Below are 19,495 nucleotides of genomic sequence, written 5' to 3' on the forward strand. Positions count from 1 at the left end.
GGTCAGCCAGGAAATGACAGAATCAGCCCTAAATATATTGTGCTTGCTTTCCTTCACACCATGGCACCTTCTAGAAAATCACAGTTCACTGACTGCCTCCACCTTGGACATTGGCAAATGTGGGATCTCAGAACGCTCCACATCAGTGGGTGCTCCCTTGGCATCCTTATGCCTCATCCGAGACACTCAAGGTGCCCAACAGAACGAGCCTTCCACTCTAGGTAGCAGCTAGAGGATTACAAAATACACATTCTCCATCTGCTTTCACAGACTTGTGACTTTAATAAAGCCAGGGCATGGCTGGTGTGCTATTCGTCCAAGCTGAAGCCGCCTAGGCCTGTCGCTGGCGTGCAAGCTTCCTCTCCAGCATCTCTCCGGAGAGTCCTGGGTGGACCCACTTGCTCACAATGGCAGCACCTTCCTCCTGTTGACGTGCAGAATCTCCATGGCATCTGGGTTCACATCCCCCCTCTGATGATCTCCGGGCTCCACAGGCTCTGGCCCCCACTGCAGAAATGAAACACCCCTCCCTGAGTCCAAAAGAAGCTTCCAGCCGGCTCCTTAGGAGGAGCTGTCTAAGATGCCCCAGGAGCATTGAACACATCCACCCTCTCTTTCTTTTCACCTCCACCACCCTCCGTCCAGAGAAAGATCCTCAAGGCAAGAATGAGGAAGAAGAAAAGCCAATCTCTCATTTAGATGCGCTGTCTTTCTTCTGAACAAAGGAAGTTCAAAACCCAGACTGTTGTAGCCAGCAAGTCCCTGACCCTTTGTGGGAATGTAATAAGCATTCATTGAGCAAGCAGGCAGCCTAGCCTGGGCCGCAGGGGCCCAGCACTGATGCAGTCCCAGCAGGTTCGTCTCCGCAGAACTAATGGCTGCGACTTCAGAGAAAACCCTGCAGGAGGTTCAACCTAGGTGTCATCCGCCTGGCCACCTCAGACCCATGGAATTAGGCCCCTTGCTAGAGCTGCATCTCACACTCTTTATAGCAAAGTCTGAACAAGGAAAGGTGAGCTTGCCTTTCCCCGTGGCCTCGCAAGCCGGGCGGGTTTGCGCCTTGCTACTTACGTAAGCCCCCTGGAGAGCTATGCCCCTTGCATTGGCCAGTTCTGCAGCCCGCCGAGCCATCTCCACTTTGTAGGAGCCGGGAGGGGTCCAGCCAATACCTCTGGTCAGGTTCAAGTCTGATTTGTACTTGACCTTGGGGGAAAAGGGGAAGTAAGAGAAATGTGTCAGCAGGTTTGGGCCCAGGGTGGAAAGGCTTAAAGGTGAGCATGAGATGGAAAATGTGTTGTCAGTAAAGCAAGGAGAGCAAACTTATCTAAAGCAGGAGCTCTCTGACCCATCGTGCTGTGAGCCTGGCCAGCTTGTTGCTGTCCCTTGCTTCTTTCTCGGAGCCATGTGGATATTTATAACATCATTTGTGGGCCATACAAAGTTATCAACTTAAAGATGAGCCGGCTCTATTTGGTCAAACATTTAATCACTCACCCCTAAAGCCTTGGCAGGGCCAGACCAAATGATTTCCCGGGCCTTTATATGGCCTGTGGGCCAGGTGTTCCCCACCTGTTTCAAGTGATGGGAGCACAATGGGGATGGTGGGTGGGAAGACGTGGTTCAAGTTCAAACTCCGACCTTAGACAAGTCACTTTCTCTGTGGCCTTAGACAAGTCACTTTCCTTCTCTGGGCTTCAGTTTCCTCCCAGAGAGAAAAGGGCAAGGGCCGGGTTGGGTAACTACTGAGATCCCCTGGAAACAGTTTGGCATTGCAATCAAGAGCGTGGGCTCTCCCGTCAAGCCAAAGTGGCTCATGCCCCAGGTCTGCCACTTGTTTGCCACGGGATCTTGAATAAGTTACTTAACTTCTCGAATCCTCAGGTCCCTCCTCTATAAAATGGGGCAATAATGGAGTTACCGGATACAACGCCTGGAAATAATTTGGCACCGCAGCCCAGCCCACAGTAAGGACTGGATAAGGAGCAGTTACTCTTCTTATTTCTTCGGGAACTAATGTATCAGGCATCCCGGGTTCTATCTCAGCCTGAATGTGAGGTTAGGGCCACCTCTTGGAAGGGCCTCGGCCAGGAGGGTGGGGCAGCTCACATCACTCTGCAGCTGGTGGGCCCTCCGGGCGTGCTTCAGGCCCAGCTGCTCCGGGTCGCAGGTGGGCTGGGGCAAGGGCTGCCTGTAGCACACGTCGCTGGCCAGCTGCTGGCTCCTCTTGGCCTGGAGGAAGCCGGGCTGGTCTGGGCGGCTGTGGAACCGGGACCGATTCTTAGCAAAGTCCTTCTTGTACTCATTGTCACTCTGGAGCTTGCCGACACTGAGGAAATGCCTCATCCTTGGGTCATCGTTGATGCTGCGGTACCCGATCTGCAGGCCCCGGTCCCGCAGGAAGGCCTCTTTGTACCGAAACTGCAAGTCAGAGCAGAGATGGGTCATTGGTACCCACCTCTCCCCACGGATTCTCAGCAGGAATTCTACGGCGGGTCAAGGGCACAGCTTTGGATTCAAGTAGACTTACCATCTGTATGGCCCTCTGCTATCTTTTAGCTGTGTGGCCTTGGGCCAGTTACTAAGTCTTTCTGAGCCTCAGTTTCCCCATCTGATAAAAATGGGAGAATGGCCCTAGCTGGTTTGACTCAGTGGATAGGGCATGGCCTGCAGACTGAGGGGTCCCAGGTTTGAGTCCAGCAGAGAGCACATGCAGGGCTTGTGGGCTCAATCCCTAGTAGGGGACATGCCAGAAGCTGCCAATCAATGACTCTCTCATCATTGATGTTTCTACCTCTCTCTCCCTCTCCTTTCCTCTCTGAATTCAATAAAAATATTTAACAACAACAACAACAACAAAATGGGAGAATGAACTTCCACCCTATGGGAGATGGAGAAGATTCCATGACACAGAGGGTTAGCTTCATGTCTAACACTGAGTGGTGGCTATGAGAATTATTGCTGCTGTAATTCATAATCCAACGAAAGAGAAATGTGCCCATTCTCTCAGCAGCCACTCTTCCTCTGATTCTTTCCATTTTTCAGGGACCCAGGCCAGTGCTCCTCAAACTCTCTATATAAAGGACCACATTCATTTCAATTTGCTTTTTCAATATGCAATTCATCAAATATGTGGTCCTACTGCATGCAATTAGTGCATAGTGCTACCACGTGCATTTAAAAACACCCCAACTGGCCTCCCCGCTGTTCAACAAAATGAGTCCACAGGTCACATGCCTGGATGTCATGTGTCTAATTGTTAAACATCTTTCTAAATGCTTGCTCTTGGTTTCTGTATGTATCTCATTGTGGACCAGTGCCAAGCCGTCCATAGATGATGCATATCTTCCACCATAACAGCTGCCATGGTTAGACACACGCTATGACCATGACACTCTAAACCATTCTGTTTTCATTCCTACATCCATCCTAGTAGATAAGCGTTAGATCCCTATTTCATGAATGTAGAAATTTGAGTTCAGAGAATGTAAGCAACTTGCCCAAGACCTTTGAGCCAATTCCTAAATGACTGAGCCAAGAATTTAACTCAAGTCAATGAAGGGCGAAAACCAATCTCTTCCAACCCCATCACACTGCACTTCAGCTGAAAGAAGTCCCTCACTGCAGCTCAACAAATCAATCACGTGTTAATGGACTTCTCAAAAGTAAAGCCTATTTCTCCCTCTCATGTGAAATACTTGTTCAGTTTGGGTTCCTGGTGGTTTGCCTGTCAACAGGACTGGGGAAACCAGAGTAAGACCTATGGGTCACAGAGGGCGAGCGAGAACACAAGGCCTTACGTCACTGGCGATCTCCCTGGATGCCCGGGCAGTCTGGAACGGGATGGCGTCCAGCCTGAAGTCGTAGCCACCAGCCCGAGTCTGCTCCCAAGAGTTTCTGTAGACTTTCTAGACAAGGAGAACAAGGAAAGGAGTGAGCAGGAGGTACTTCCTGTCTGCCATGTGGTTGGTTCTCAGCAGGGCAGTTTCTAAGCACAAACCCTCGCCTGGATGGTGCCCAGAATGGCAGAGCCCATGGCCCCAAGTCCATCTGGGACCTCCTCTGCTCTGGGATCACTGGGACTGGCCACCGAGGGCTCCAGCTCTTAGCGCAACCTGAGCGCCAGGTGCTGCTCTTGCGGGTCTTGGGGTCTGTGGGTCTGGCCCACTGGCCACAATCCGTTGGTAACAGAGACCCCCCCTCCCCTCCCATGTTTGCATTCACATTCAGGGACCAGGCTTGCAGCTTCTAGATGCCGAAACTCAAAGCTCAAGAGCTCTGTTTCCTCCAATAGCAGGAGATGCTGCTCCTCGGGTCCTGGTTCCCGTGTTCATTAGCTCCACTGACTTCCCAGGGGCCCTCGGCTACTTCTGATGTCAAGTCACCCCATAATGCTGCCTCCCATATGCTCCCTTAGTGGCTGCACTGAGCGAGGGAAGAGCTTCACCTGAATTAAATTGATTGTCGAGAGCCTGACCGAGTCCCTGACCTATGGATTTCACATCTTCCTCTTTCATTTTCCTCCTTTTCAAGTTGTCCTCTTCCCCCCCCTCTCCCCCCAGGAGCCTGGAATCACAGGCCCTGGGGCCCCGGGTAGACCCGCATCACGAACAGAGGCATCACAATCGCCCGTGCCTTCATGCAGCAGATCTATAAGGCAACAGCTCCGTGAGAGGAGTCACCTGGAGGTGCCCGTGGAGGATCTGTCCTTTATTCGGCCACAGGGAAGGGAGACAGCGGGAGAGGCTCATCACCAGCATTTGACAAAGTGACAGCCTCAGAGCGGGCCGGTGGCTCGCTCGTTCTGTGAGCCACAGCAGGTCAGGGCGCTCCTAAGAACCTCACTTTTGTCTCTTGGAAACAGAGCTCAAGGCCAGGGCTCTGTTCTGTAGGGGACTGGAGGGAGGTAGGGGGATTGGCTGAGCAAAGGAGCAGTGGCAGACAAAAATATAAAAACCTCACCCACTCTGCAACTGGGCATGGAACCAGAGGGGATTGAGACGTCCTGGGCCAAGCCTGATGAGTCTTGTCATTCCTGTGTCCTGCTGCCCACCTTCTCCTGCATCTTAGCCTCCAGCCCCAACATCTACCACCACAAACCACGAGCCAGAAGCCTGCTGTGTTCAAGGGTCTTGAAATACAGCACCGATCATCCCTGGGGTCATCACCTAATTGGTGGACCTCAAACAGGGCCCACATGATTGGATTTACTGGGGCACCGTTGAGTTTAGCAGGCAGGATGGGGAGCCATAGAGAAGGAGTCACCAATATCCCAGCAAATTGAGTCCAACCCTGATCATTTCCCGGAGAAGGAACAAGTCAGGGTCTTTCTAGTTCAAGAGCCTGGACCACACCAGACCTGGGCTAGGTAATGACAGCACTCAACCCCAACATCACCCGAGTCTGGTGTCCAGTGCACCCCAGCTTCTGGGTCTCTGTAACGGAGGGTCAACGAGAGCGTCTGACCCAGATCAGGGCTCTCCTCGAGGCCCCGGCCCCCTTCCTCCCGGTCACTGCTCCCTGGATGCTTTTTGCCTGATGGTCACCACTTCCTCCCCGCGTTTTTGATTCTGTTGAGGTTTTTGCCTTGCCACTGGGAGTCTTTAGATTCCGCAGCCCCTTTGATTTGGAACCCTGGGCATTCCTCTTCTTTATCGCAGTGGGCACAGTTTTGTCCTCGTCCTCACACATTACAGCCATTTGATTCTTAGTTATTTCGGCTGCCTGACACATCTCGACGGCTTTCTTTGCCCAGGAAGGTCACTTTCCCTCCACATCCTCCGCACACGGCACTTGATCCAATTGTGTGTGTTCCACACGCCCCGAAGGAGTGCTCTTTCAACAGAGGCCCGTGAGTTCTCCACATCCCCATGCCCCGGTGGCTAATTTCAGCTCCGGGGACTCTACAGACAGGCATCCTCCGTGAGAAGAAAGAGGCATCCGCCACCAGCCGGGGGTGGCTGTCCTCCTTCAGCTGGGCCCCTCATGGACCGGCAGGCCGATCCCCATCTCCGGGGCTGTGTAGGCTCCAGCAGTCCCTCGCATGGAGGCCCGGCCTCCTCCCATCCTCGAAGCGTTAATGAGGCGGATGTTTTGTTCCAGCTCCGCCGAGGGGGAGGTCCCGCTTCCCCAGATGGAGGTCAGCCCACCAGAGCTGCGCTTCTAAAATTATCCCGCGTGCATCCCTCCAAAGCCTCAGATGGCCATAATGACTCCTATTTACAAAGCGCCACCGCATTCACCGTGTGGGATCCCACAGGGCTTTACAAATGCAACAAACTCCGGTACACGCTAACTAGAAGGCGCCTCTCGCCAACCCCTGCGAGGCGGCCACCTCCGGGGCGACCGGGAGCAGCTGTTCTTCTGCACGGAGCCCCAGGACACAATGGCCAGGCCAGAAAGGGGAGAATGGCCGGCGCCGGGAGGCCCGGCGCAGCCCCAGGCCGACACACTCAGCCCGTGTTATTCTGATCTGACGGTGTCTTTTGATTCTGCCGCCTCGCTCCCTGTTATCCCAGGATCACAGCATCGCTGGCCGAGCGGCCGCCTATTCTATTACCACCGGGGGCCTCCAGCCCCCCGCCAACAACAAGCCTGGGTTTAGGAAACAGCATCTTGGTTATGCACGCAAAGGGCACGCATCCAAAGGAAACCGAAGTGCGGAGGCCGCAGCCCCACGCACAAAGGAGCAAATTGCATTGGGGCCTGATGGGCCACAATGGCAGCAGCTTTCCAAACGGCAGGCTGAGAAAGAGCCGCCCTCTGCATGGCTACGGAGGGGTGTCCAGGAAACAGAGAGAGCAGGTGTCCATGCCTGAATGGGCCCCGTCAGGAATGGACACCTGCTCACACTGAGGACTTCGCAGGCATGTCCAGAACCAGCGGGTGAGAGCTGGGAGGAACCACAGGCATCATTAGCGCAGCTCCATCCCCATTTCACAGCGGAGGAAACTGAGGCCCAGCGGGGAAAGTCACTTAAAGTCCCACTCTCAGTGCAGTGTTCCTTTTCTCCTAAGTCTTCCTCTCTAGGCCTTCTGTTTCTAACAAATAAAAGCCACTTTGGATAATTTGACAGAAACAGGCCACCCGCTCCCCCGGCCCCCATGAGTGGCTGGCTCACTCACATCGCTCAGGTGCAGCGCGTTGAGGCGGGCTCTGATGAAGTCGGGGTGGTCGGGGATCAGGGTGAATCTGTGCAGGGATTCCGCATCCCCGGACCTGTACAGGCGCTGCAGGGAAGACAGGTTCACGGTCAGTGTAGAACGCCACCTGCTGAACGCACAGGTGAGGAGCAGGCTGCTCTCTGCTCCTGTCCCGCCCGCTCGAGTGCCCATCGCAGGGACACAGCCCGGCCTGCAGGACAGCATCCCTCAGAAGCCACCCAGGGAGGGAGGGCCCACGTGGTCAGGGCCTGGTGGGGTGGCTGTTTAAAATATTCCTTGAAATTTGCTCCACATGGGCCACTCTGCCAGCATCCTGTGGGCCCCTGTGCTTTACAAGCAGTGTAAAGGGGATGGATACTTCGGAGAATTTTTGCAGCTGAACAGTGTTAAAGCTTTTTTTTTTTTTTTTTTAATATATTCTAATGATTTTTCACAGAGAGGAAAGGAAAGGGATAAATAGTTAGAAACATCGATGAGAAAGAAACATCGACCAGCTGCCTCCTGCACACCCCCCACTGGGGACGCGCCCACAACCAATGTACAATACATGCCCTTGACTGGAATCGAACCTGGGACCTTTCAGTCTGCAGACCGACGCTCTATCCACTGAGCCAAACCGGTTTAGGCCATGTTCAAGCTTTTTACTAATAATAAGATGCCTCGAGCTGACACAGGACTAGTCTTTTCATCCTCAGATACTTTAACGTGTGTTCAGAAAAGTAAAGTTTTCATAGTTATCGGGGTCCCAGAAAGACACAGTTTTAAAGCTCACTCTTTACCTTAGCTGCCATGTTTAGAGCAGCACGTTAGGACTTGCAAACAATTTTAAGAAGCACTGGAGTCCCATCTGTGTTTCGAGAGAATTTAATACTTAATACGCCGATCCTTTCCCACATTCAGTGCAGGCTTTGCCAACGTGAGCGGGGGAGCATTCAGATTCCGAGTGAGGCTGGCACAGGTTAGTCACTGTGGGTACAGAGCTGAAACCTCTGACATTTTCAGAGAAATAACACTTAGCTTCCCATTCTTTGAAATAAATATAGGAGATAGAAAATGGGATGAACTCATTCAGAAAGAAGCTTTCAATATAGCTATTCTTTCCTTTTCTACCTGGGTTGTGTGAGGCTGATAATTCCGTTACCATCTATCAATAATTAAGGTGTATCTAATCACCCTCGCTGGCTGGGTGGATCAACTGGTTGGAGAATCATCCCATATAACAAGAAGGTTGTGGCTTCAATCCCAGATTGGGGCACATACAAGAAGCAGCCTATCAATGTTTCTCTCTCACATCGATGCTTCTCTCTCTCTTCCTTCCTCTCTCTGAAAATCAATTAAAAAAAAAAAAGAATGTATGTGATTTAGTATTTGGTAAGGGAACATTAATAATTCTTAGTATTGCTGAACCAGCTTGGCTCAGTGGTAGAGCATCGGTCTGTGGACTGAAAGGTCCCGGGTTCGATTCCGGTCAAGGGCATGTACCTTGGTTGTGGGCACATCCCCGGTAGGGGGTGTGCAAGGGGGCAGCTGGTCGATGTTTCTCTCTCATCGATGTTTCTAACTCTCTATCTCTCTCCCTTCCTCTCTGTAAAATATCAATAAAATATATTAAAAAAAATAATTCTTAGTATTATTACTGTTGCAGTTATGAATCAAATGACAATAAGGGACATATATTGAGGACTTAGTATGTTCCAGATGCTAAAAGCATGTGCTTTTTATTTCTTTAATCCTCATTTAACTCACTTCCTCTTATGAAATGGGTGCTGTCATTGCCTTCTTTTCTAATAAAGGGACCGAGGATGGAAGTGATGAAGTTACTGGCCCGAGATCATCCGGGTGGCAAGCAGAAAGTTTTCACAAACATCCATCCTACTGGGAGCCGGTGCTGATCAGCACTGACCACTGAGCTCACAACCCAGTGCTGTGAGCCTGGGAGGAGTGACGAGAAAACACCCACCTCATTGCAGTGCAGGTAGCTGTTCTTGGCATGAACCATGTCCGGGGAGTCGACCACTGAGGTGAACTTGAGACTATCTGGTTTTTTCCGGTACTTGGTCTGTAAAATGAAGGCAAAGATACCCATGTAACAGTTGGATGTCAGGCATTTTTCTGGATGCAGCTTCATCCCACCTCATCAGTCCCAACTATGCCGATGACATTAGTGCACATGTGTCAAACACAAGGCCCGCGGGCCAAATCCGTCCCGCCAGGCCTTGCAATGTGGCCCACACCGCGCTGTCATCACTGCACTCCGCTGCGTTTCCATCACAATGACAGTTTATGACTGTTCAGTAAACCATTCGGCCCGCGATTTAGGCTGGATTTTAGATTTTGGCCCCTTCTCTGATTGAGTTCGACACCCCTACATTAGTGGAAAACAAGTCTCTTTCCTTGGTGGGCATGCATCAAGGACACAGAAGAGACCCGGGCTGCCTCTGTGATATGGAGCATTTTATAGGTATTCACACTCCTGGGGGGAAAAAGACGGCTGCAAACACAGGGCGGGATTTGGCATCAATGTGGCCCTGCGGGGACGCTATCCAAGCACGTTCTGTTATTAAAAAGCTGGAGAAGGCAGTGGCACCCTGGAGGGGATCTCAGGGCAAGAATCCCTTGCCATTAAAATAAATGGTGGGAGTTCAGCCAGGCCGGTGTGGCTCAGTGGTTGAGCACTGACCCAAGAACCAAGGGGTCACCAGTTTGATTCCTAGTCAGGACACATGCCCGGGTTTCAGGCTCCATCCCCAGTAGGGGGAGTGCAGGAGGCAGCCGATCAATGTTTCTATCTCTCTATCCCTCTCCCTTCCTCTCTCTCTCTAAAAAAAATCAATTGAAACTATATTTTTTTAAATGGTGAGAGTTCAGTTAATGGAACTATCCCTGTGCACCCTTGAACACCTGCAGTCAGAGACACCCTAGACACCCTGAGTAAACTGAGAAGGTGAGTGGCAAATTCTGTGCCCCACCCCATGAAAACAACAGGCCAGTTTAGATCCTATTGTTCATAAAGTATCTACTGAGACCCTTCCAAGCATCTTCCATCTTTCACCGCCCAATGTGAACGTGTCTTTAACTCCTAGGCAAAGAATTCACTTGGAGAGAAAGCTTGTTCCATTTGGGGATTTGGCTGCAAATGGCCCAGAAAGAATACTGGCAGTTCAGTGGTCATGGGGCTCTCTTGGGATCCCCCCTTCCCCAAGTAGGTTCCCTCTACAGAAGGAGATTGGGGCTAGGCTGCAGTCACAGTAGTGGCAGGTGGGTGGTACCTCACTGATGAGTTCTCCAGCCTTCTTTGCGCTCTCTATTTGCGGGGAGCTCAGCGCCAGCCATCCTGTGCCCTTCATGCCCATCAGGTCTGCCTTGTAGCGAAACTGCGGAGAGAACATTTCATCAGGGGAGGTCTGAGCCCATGGGCGCATTGGTCATAACGCTCCATCACAGCATCGTGACACCTCTGTGCGGAGTGCATTCTGCATGATGTTAAGCAAAGGTGTCTGAGTGAGTGCACTCTGCTGGGGATTAAACAGTGGATCGTGCGTAAGACACAACCAGAACCCATCGGGGTGATAGCAAGATTGGAAGCAGAGGATGGAGACCTGTGGGGATGACCTCGTAAGGGAAGAGCTGAGACGTGCTCCAGCCCGAGCACCAGCCCCAGGATTTTGCTTCATTCTGGCAGCCACGTGACTGACCAACGGAAACATTTTCCACTCTCCTGCTGATAAAAGTGCTCAACCTGATATGACTTTGACCAAGTCACTTGACCAATAGATGACTCAGTTTCTCTCTCTGAGAAACTGGAGGTCATAGCAACCACTCTGTGCTCAAAATAAAAACAAAAACAAAAACACTGGAGAATATTCAAGGGCAAAAGCTACTCTATTTGCTAGTAGGTGTTCTATCCCCTTGTTTTAGTGGGGGGAGTGGAGGGGACCATGAGAGCAGAACTCTAAAAACCGGACCAAACCTAGATACAACTGGCTAACTATAGCTTTAGAGTTGTGTGCAAGCCACTTTAATATTTCTGTGCCTCAGTTTACCCCATCCTCCCACCATTAGTCATGATGTGCTTATATTGCAAAAAATGGACTAAGCCTTTTCCATTTTTTTTTTTAAGGGCTTAGAAGATTAAAACGACAGCATCGCTCCTGGGAGAAACTACGTGGTGCTTTAAGACAATGGGTCTGGTTAGGGATCTCCTAAACCCTTAAGTCTTATTACTATCACTTGATCTGCCCACCATCACGGACGGTGAGACAGCCGCACTCATGCTTCTCTTCTTCTCTTTATGGCTGGAAGGCGTTTTTAAAGATGGAAAAAGACCCTCGGAGGAAACCTAAAATTTGGATCTAAACAAAGTTGATAGCCTTCCTCTAATTTAGCTATCGGCTCCGCTGCCACGCAACACATCGCTCCGGAGACCGGCCTCTCAGCCTTGTTAGCTCCCTTTCATTTCAGGGTTCACAGCGGCCCTCACAGCTGGCCTCAAAGAGGGGCCGCCTCTGATGTACTGTCTGCTGGTGAATGCCCCCGTGCCAATTCCACTCTGCTTCCCGACTGATGCGGGAGACATCACTCGGGTCCAGGAGCAGGTTTCAAAACCCTGTGTCAACCTGATTGCTTTTTAGAGCGCGATCTTTCAGTCTACACCGGCCACGCTTGCTTGTGCCTTCCACTCTGATAAAGAACAGAGAAAATTGGACAAATTTCTAAGTTGGAGAGAATAATCCTACAGGGCCTCTTCACAGCCGGGCCTTGCTCCTTTTCAGAGGCGAGATGAAGTGGGGAGCGCTCTTTCAACTCGCCTTTTGTGGCGCTGCGCACTACAATCGCAGGTAAGTCAGAAAGCAAGATGCGGGCTCCCCGAAGATCTGACTGCGCCTCCGACTCACTTCTAAAATGGACGGTCTATTAATATTTCAGCTCCCGGCCCAGCTTTGACTATTCACACAGACCCTAAAAACAACAGGCCTGCCTCAGACTTCACAATAAAAAAAAAAAGGGGGTGGGTAAAAAAGACACGGCTACCCAGAGATGGTTTGGAAGAAGGGTTCTAAGATCATAAGAGGCCTTCTCAGGCGGCCTGGCTGAATCTGGCATCCCCCGGTGGCAGCCTCACTGTTTTTCCTCGCGCACAGTAAGGCCGGAAGCCACCTGCAGATTCACACCCTGTGTTGTACATGCGCAAGCGAAGTATTTGGGTCCCTGGTTTCTTTTTTATTTATATTTTTATTGATTTCAGAGAAGAAGGGAGAGGAGGAGAAAGAGATAAGAGAGAATCATTGATCAGCTGCCTCCTGCATGCCCCCTTCTGGGGATGGAGACTACAACTCAGACATGTGCCCTGAACCAGAATCAAACCCTGACCTCCTGGTTTATAGGTCAACGCTCAACCACTGACCCACACTGGCCAGGCTGGGTCCCTGATTTCTAACAGGAGCATGCCAGCAGTGGCACCCAGGAGGTGGCCATGGGAAGGGTATATTTGTCATCTTAAGAATCATTATAATGACTGCCGTGCATAAGGTGTACATTGCTTTAGACTCCTCTCGTTCTGTTCACACACAGTCCTGCAAAGGAGGGGTTCTTATTTCCAGCAATAGTTAATGTTCAAACGATTGTTCAGAGCCTCAGAAGAGCCACCTGCTGCTGTCCTCTGGGCTTGTCACACCTGGGGCCCTTGAGAGAACCCTCTGGAGCTAGAGCAGCTGGGTTTCCTAATCCGGCCACCTGGGGGAGCTAGAGAGCACTGAGCCAGCCAGCGTCAAGAGACAAGTGCCCCACTTTGCCTCTTACTGGCTACGTGGTTTTGAGCAAGTTATCGATATTTCCCTGCCAGTTTGTGACCCTGGGCAAGCTGCTCCACACTTAACCTGAGGGCAAACAGCACAACACTGTAGTTCCAGGAAATTGTAATAATAACTGGATCACCATCATCCATTCCATTATAATTAGTCATCAATTATGTGTTTAGAATAATCTGCCTGTGCCATAACCAAACTAAGAACAGTCATTGCCTGACGGCGACCGGAATTGGGAGACCTGGTGTAAGGAATGTCATCAAAACAACTCATTCTTGCCCTAACTGGTTGGCTCAGTGGATAGTGCGTCTGCCTGTGGACTGAAGGGTCCCAAGTTCTATTCTGGTCAAGGGCATGTACCTTGGTTGTGGGCACATCCCCAGTAGGGGGTGTGCAAGAGGCAGCTGATTTGATGTTTCTAACTCTCTGTCCCTTTTCCTTCCTCTCTGTAAGAAACCAATAAAATATATTAAAAAACAAAACAAAACAAAAAACACAACTCACTCTTACTGGCGTGTTTCCATGGACCAGGCACCGTGCTGCCTGCCTCAGATGGACCCGTTCTCAACTGAGAACTGGCTTCTCTCCCGGGTGCAATGCTGCCCCAGAACATCTGGCAATATTTTAAGACATACTTGATTGTCACACTGGGGGAGGGTGGGTGCTACTGGTATCTAGTGGGTAGAAGCATGGATGCTGCCAGGGCGGCCCCCATGACAGGGAATTCTCCAGCCCCAAATGCCAAAGGTGCCAGAGGTGAGAAACCCCTTTGGATGATGAGGGTGGAGGTGACAAGAGTCCCATGGGCTCTGCTCTGAAATGAGGGCACCTCCCTCCTGGGCTTAGAGAGCCAAGGCGCACACAGCCCGTAGGTGCTGACCACACGTTACCATCGTTGCCATGTCCCTGCCGAGGCACTGAAGCTTGGAGGGGGGCTGGGACTAGAGCTGATCTGGGCAGGGCTGGTGCTACCTGCCAGTCTGCTTGGTGCCCTTGCCAGGGAGAGCACCTCCTCTTTCTGGGCCTCGGTGTCTGCTCTGAGCTGTAGGAACCATGACTCCCCAGCAGGGAGCTCCCTCCAGAAGGGCAAGCTGGTACAAAGTGTGGGCTCCAGAGCCAGTCCTATGCCTCAACGCTTCCCAGGTGACCTCATCTTAAAACCAGGAGGAAGAGCCTGGCTGGTGGGGCTCAGAGCCCGGCTAGTGTGGCTCAGCGGTCGATTCCCAGTCAGGGCACATGCCCAGGTTGCAGGCTCCATGCCCCCAGTACGGGGCCTGCAAGAGGAAGTCGATCCATGATATTCCTCTTTCATCAATGTTTCTATCTCTGTGTCCCTCCTCCTTTCTCTTTCTCTCTAAAAAAATCAATAAAAACCTATTTTTAAAAATAAAATGAAACATGAGTAACAACGGGCCCTACCTCCCAGCACTACAGTGAACGTGACAGTAACGGTGAGCAGTCAGTCAGCGTCAGCTGGGAGACAATGGCCTTTCTATCATCACCGTCACTCCTGCCGCTAACGGTCAAGCCCCTCTTCTCTCTCGAACCCTGTGACGTCCTCCCCACTCACTCCCATGCTCCACTCCGGCCTCAAATGCGCGGAGGCTGCTCCTGCTCTGGGCCTCGGCCTTCGAATTTGCTATTCTGTTTGCTGGAGAGCTCCATTCCCTTCCAGCATCTCTTCGCTCTTTGCACAAATGCCACCTTTTCCGTGACCTCCCCGTCTTCTGTTGCCTGTGTGCACGTACACACGCACCCAATCACACCCTCCTACCCCACTTCCCAGCTTTGTGTGTCTCCGCAGCAAGAATCACACTCAATATCTGAGTTATCCTATTTTATCTCACTCCCATATCATGGAAGCTCCTAGAACACAGGAATTATTTTGGCTTTTTTTTGTTGTTGTTGACTGCTGTAGTCCCAGCACCTAGAATAATGCCCAATACATAGTAGGTGCCCAATAAATATTTGCTGAGTGAGGGACTAACTCCAACCCAGATAACACAGACTGAGCACATTGTCGCTGGGCACAGGGAGGGGTGTGTGACAGGTTAAGGAAGGAGCAGAGATTGTAAGTCACACCCAGGCGTGGTGGCAGGACGAGGTGTCTGACCCACCCGGCACCCCCTACCTCACTCTGCAGGGAGTGAGCTTTCTTGGCCCAGGCCATCTTCAGGTCCTCCGGCAGCGCCGTGAACTCGTGGCACCGTGCCCTGTAGTCGTGGTCACTGGCCAGGGCCTGGGCCTTCCTGGCGTGGACCAGGGGCACCATGTCCGCGGGCAGGTGGTACTGTGTGTGGCTGCCCACCGCCTGCCTCCGGTACTGGAGCTCGCTCTGCAGCTGGCCCACCCGCCGGCAGTGCCGGAGCCGGGGGTCGTCGCTGACACTCCGCGCCCCGATCAGCCTCCCTCGCTCCTTCACGAAGTCGTGTCTGTAGAGAAACTGGAAGAGAAGGCCCAGGGGTCAGGGGCTGGCGTGCCACCTGCTGACATCCCACCTGCACGCTCTCAAGGCAGAGACCCTAGGAAAGCCGCCTGCTCTGACACCAGGAAGTGATGATAAGAAAAACCACAGTGAGGCCAGCCCGGGCACATGCTTCCTGCCTGGGGGACAACCATGAAAACATCCCTCCATCCTTCCTTTCTAATTACTGATCAAAAAGGGTTCAAAAGAAATGTATCCAGCAGAAACTGGTTTGGCTCAGCGGTAGAGCGTCGGTCTGCGGACTGAAAGGTCCCGGGTTCGATTCTGGTCAAGGGCATGTACATTGGTTGCGGGCACATCCCCGGTGGGGTGTGCAAGAGGCAGCTGGTCGATGTTTCTCTCTCATCGACGTTTCTGGCTCTCTATCTCTCTCCTTTCCTCTCTGTAAAAAATCAATAAAATATAATTTTTAAAAAATGTATCCATTCGCACTCGGCAGACCGTGAAACCCAAAAGACAGGACCCGTTTGTGTGAAGTCCACATCTTCTGTCATTTGTTTGTGGGGAAGAAAAAGTCACCTTCATGTCCCAACGCTATGGACGCCAGCAACAGAGGGGCTGCCGGAAAACCCTAACCGCAAACCCTACCCACAGCCGGTGTGAGAAAGGGCATTGGGCTGGGAGCCAGACGCCCTGGGCTCAGGACCATTTCCCAGGCCGGTTTTCTCTCTAAGTCTGGGTGGAGTCGGAAGAAAGCAGGCAGTTCCCCGGGTCCGGAGGGACGGTGGCCTCGACATGAGATTAAAAATAAACCATCACCTCCTTCCTGCCGGAGGCCTTTATCTGATTTTAGCGTCTGATGAACAAAAGCTCCGCTTCCCCTCCCTCCGCCAGAGACTCTCACTCGTAACTAATATATTCTGCAGGTGACATCCTGTCTCACACGGCGAGAGATTTGCTTTAATTCGGGGAAATCAGCTGCAGACGTGGTTTTACACGGAGTTAACAGAAATTAGGCGCGACGGAAGGTCCTATCATTCCACTCACATCGCTGGCGATGTCTCCAGAGACCCGAGCAGCCTGGAAAGGGAGCGCGTCTATTGTCAGCTTGTAGCCTTGAGCGCGGAGATTATGCCAAGACTCCTTGTATTTTGCCTACAATGGAAACACATGTAGATTTTCTTTAAAAGAAAAAAGAAATTACACGAATCCAGGAACAAAGGCTACCCCTTTCATGTTGTAGCACTGCGTCCCAGAATCGATTTCTGACAAGCGAAAGCATTCTATTTTGCAAAGAAAAAAAAAAATCTCATCAGCACACACGCTGTCGTGGGCTCTGACACATTATGAACGCAACACGTTTGTGCAAAGGTCTATTTAACATGCGCATCCAAAAAGACGTGTGTGTGTGTGTGTGTGTGTGTGTGTGTGTGTGTGTTTAGGTTCCTGTGAACGCCAGAAGGGTCAGTTAGGTCACGTCACAGACATACGTGGCTTTGGTGTGTGCTTGAACTTCAGCAACAAGAAAGGCTTACGTCGCTCAGGTTGGCTGCGTTTGTTTTCGCTCGGACAAACTCGGGCAGCCCCAGGGTCATGGTGTACTGGTGGCTTGCATCCTCGCCGGCTGCTCTATAGAGGCGCTGGGCAAACAGAAAGAAAGGAAAAGCAAGAAAAGCACTGTGATTTCTGCAGGGCTGGAGGGCCCTCCCTTGCAGTTGGAAGACACATCTGTAAAAGGCCATTTGCTGTGTGGTGGGTGCGCTGTCAGTCTTGGGGAAGATGTTTCTTTCCATGCAGGCTTTTTGCATGAGTCCAATTGAGTGATAGAAAATGTATAATAAGAACCTGCAAGTTGCTTCTGATAGGGTTCAGGACGTGATACCCCCAAACTGGGCACCTTGGCAGGCTGAGTATCTCAAGCTGAAGGGATTTGAGAAATGCAGGTGCTACAAGGATGCTCTCTGGCGCCCCCCTGAGGCGGGTCACGAGACCCTCCAGTGAGGGTGCCCTCCCTAACCCTGAGAAAAGAGCATCCTCATCTCTGAAGATGAAGGGACGCAGGACGCAGAGAGGAGCTGAGCAAACAGACCTTGCTGAATGCCCACCACTTGCCTACACTTAGTGGATACCCTCTGTCCTATCACATTTTCCCACGACTTTTCGCTTTCTGTCAAATCCAGTGTCATAACCGCTCGGGCTTCACCATGTCTTCAGGTCTTCGTTTCTTTACAAAGGCTCCCCTACCAGGTAAAACATGTGAAATAAATGTTTAAGCTTTTCTCGAGTTAATCTGTCTTTTGTCACAGAGCCCTGGATCAGACTCTCCGATGGGAAAGAAAAAATTTGTTGGTTTTTTTTTCCTTCCCTACACTTTGCTCAATAACAGCCTGAGGGGGAAAAAAAACCATTTAGGAAGTCTATCTCAAGGTTCTTCCCACATTCGACGTTTCCCTCAAGGACTCAGTGTAAAGACAACACTGAGACATGGGACGTGTAGGAGAGACTCTGTGATGTGTAGGGGAAGTTTCCACACCCTGGTCTGTGTTCTTTACAGATCCTCCCACCCCAGTGCTGGCCTGAGGGGGTCTCAGCCAGGGCAAAAGCATTTATTCACGTGATGAGAAATGGGGCTGCGGTGGCTGAGTTCTTTGAGGCCATAACAGGCTTTGTTACCCCATAGCATCCAGCTCACCACTAAAACCAGAAAGGTTCCACAGGAATTTAAAACTTACACCTCATTAAAGAAGCCCTTTGGACGCTCTCATCCCAAGTGAGAGTGGGAAACTAACAGTAGAAATAGCCAAATCTCAACCGACTTCTGAAAGAGCCAGGGAGAGAATCTTAAAAACTAAAGATGATGCAAAATTTAACTGGCTGCCAAGTCCGCTTTCTATTTCAAGCTTGTCAGGCAGCCACTAAGAAGAAATAGAATTGAAAAGATGGTTTAATGTGAGATTCCTTCTCTAGGCTCCCCCTCCGATAGATGTATTAAAGTGTAAATTGGGTAAACGATGAGAAGAAGTGGGAATTCGAGAAGTCTGACAAACAACGTACTCTAGAACTGTCCATGGCTAACCACAAATCCCTCCTAAGACAATCATCAGAATGGCGCTATAAAAGTGGCTAGCCAATATTTGCTGAGACAGAACAAAGGAATGGCACAGCAGCACGTCTCAAATGTTAATGCGCAGCCGGTGGGTCTGGGGCAGGGCCTGAGGCTCAGCATTTCTAACAAGCTCCCGGGAGAGGCAGATGTTGCTTGCTGGTCTGTGACTGCACTTGGGGGGATGAGAGGACAGACAACCAGATTTCCACCTGGGCCTTGTCTCCTTCTGGAGAATATTTAAGCTCTGTATAATGGCGTTCTCTTCTCCTAACCCTCCACGCAAACACGCAGGCTTTCCACCACCTCCCCAAACCCACACATAGTCAGGCATATTTTTAACAATCGAGCAGTTCCTCACAAGCCCGTTTCCAAAGCCATCAGGGGGAGAGTGTACCTCGTTCGTAAGCTGGTTGCTGAGTTTTGCTTGAAGGAGGCTGGGAGTGTCTGTCACAGCCGTGTACTTGAATGACTGGGGATGCTGGCGGTATTTGCTCTGAATTCACACACAAGAGGGAATAAGAAGACTGGTCAGATATACAACCAGCTCTTGAAACATTAGCGATAAAACCTCTTTTTGCAGAGGCGGTCAGTCAGTCAGCTGGAACCTATGCTCTTATGACCTCAGAACTCAATGGGATGGAGAAGCAGAGAGGAGCACAGGACAGACTGACTAGGATGCTTACCAGCGGGAAAGAAAGAGCTAGTCCTTTGCTATCATATGAATATGAACATGACTATTGAAATTCAAGTACTGCTCCCTATCTTTGCTCGTTATAAATCCAGGGCTCCTCAGCATTGAGAATGTACCAGAAATGCCTGCACATATGCCTGCACCCACCCAGGGAGATCAGGATTCGGTAAATCGGCAGTGGACCCAAGGCTCTGGATCCAATGAGGATTCTGATGCATCACAAGGTTTAGAACCCACATGTTATAGAGATTTCATTGGAAAAGCAAAGCACAAAGTTAAATCTAAACTTTGGCCAATTCCGCTGGTGTA

General features: G+C 51.0%; 1 protein-coding gene across 12 annotated transcripts in view; it reads right to left on the minus strand.

The window, feature by feature from the left end:
* Positions 1-262: 262 nt before the first annotated feature.
* Positions 263-19,495, minus strand: part of LOC118719493 (nebulin related anchoring protein) — a 63,552-nt gene continuing 44,319 nt past the window's right edge. For 8 of the 12 annotated variants that reach the window (XM_045582118.1, XM_045582113.1, XM_045582111.1 and 5 more), the window contains 10 exons: positions 18,890-18,988; positions 16,925-17,029; positions 16,437-16,544; positions 15,096-15,407; positions 10,430-10,534; positions 9,121-9,219; positions 7,122-7,226; positions 3,798-3,905; positions 2,107-2,418; positions 263-1,203 (listed from right to left, as the gene is read on the minus strand). In XM_045582118.1, coding sequence (XP_045438074.1) covers positions 922-1,203; positions 2,107-2,418; positions 3,798-3,905; positions 7,122-7,226; positions 9,121-9,219; positions 10,430-10,534; positions 15,096-15,407; positions 16,437-16,544; positions 16,925-17,029; positions 18,890-18,988 — 1,635 coding nt within the window. In that variant the 3' untranslated portion in view covers positions 263-921. The remainder of the gene's footprint in view (positions 1,204-2,106; positions 2,419-3,797; positions 3,906-7,121; positions 7,227-9,120; positions 9,220-10,429; positions 10,535-15,095; positions 15,408-16,436; positions 16,545-16,924; positions 17,030-18,889; positions 18,989-19,495) is intronic. The other 4 variants (XM_045582116.1, XM_036439082.2, XM_036439090.2 and 1 more) reach the window with 1 other exon arrangement.

This window comes from Pipistrellus kuhlii, unplaced genomic scaffold (genome assembly GCF_014108245.1).
Source record: "Pipistrellus kuhlii isolate mPipKuh1 unplaced genomic scaffold, mPipKuh1.p scaffold_m20_p_15, whole genome shotgun sequence".
Classification (NCBI taxonomy): Eukaryota; Metazoa; Chordata; class Mammalia; order Chiroptera; family Vespertilionidae; genus Pipistrellus; species Pipistrellus kuhlii.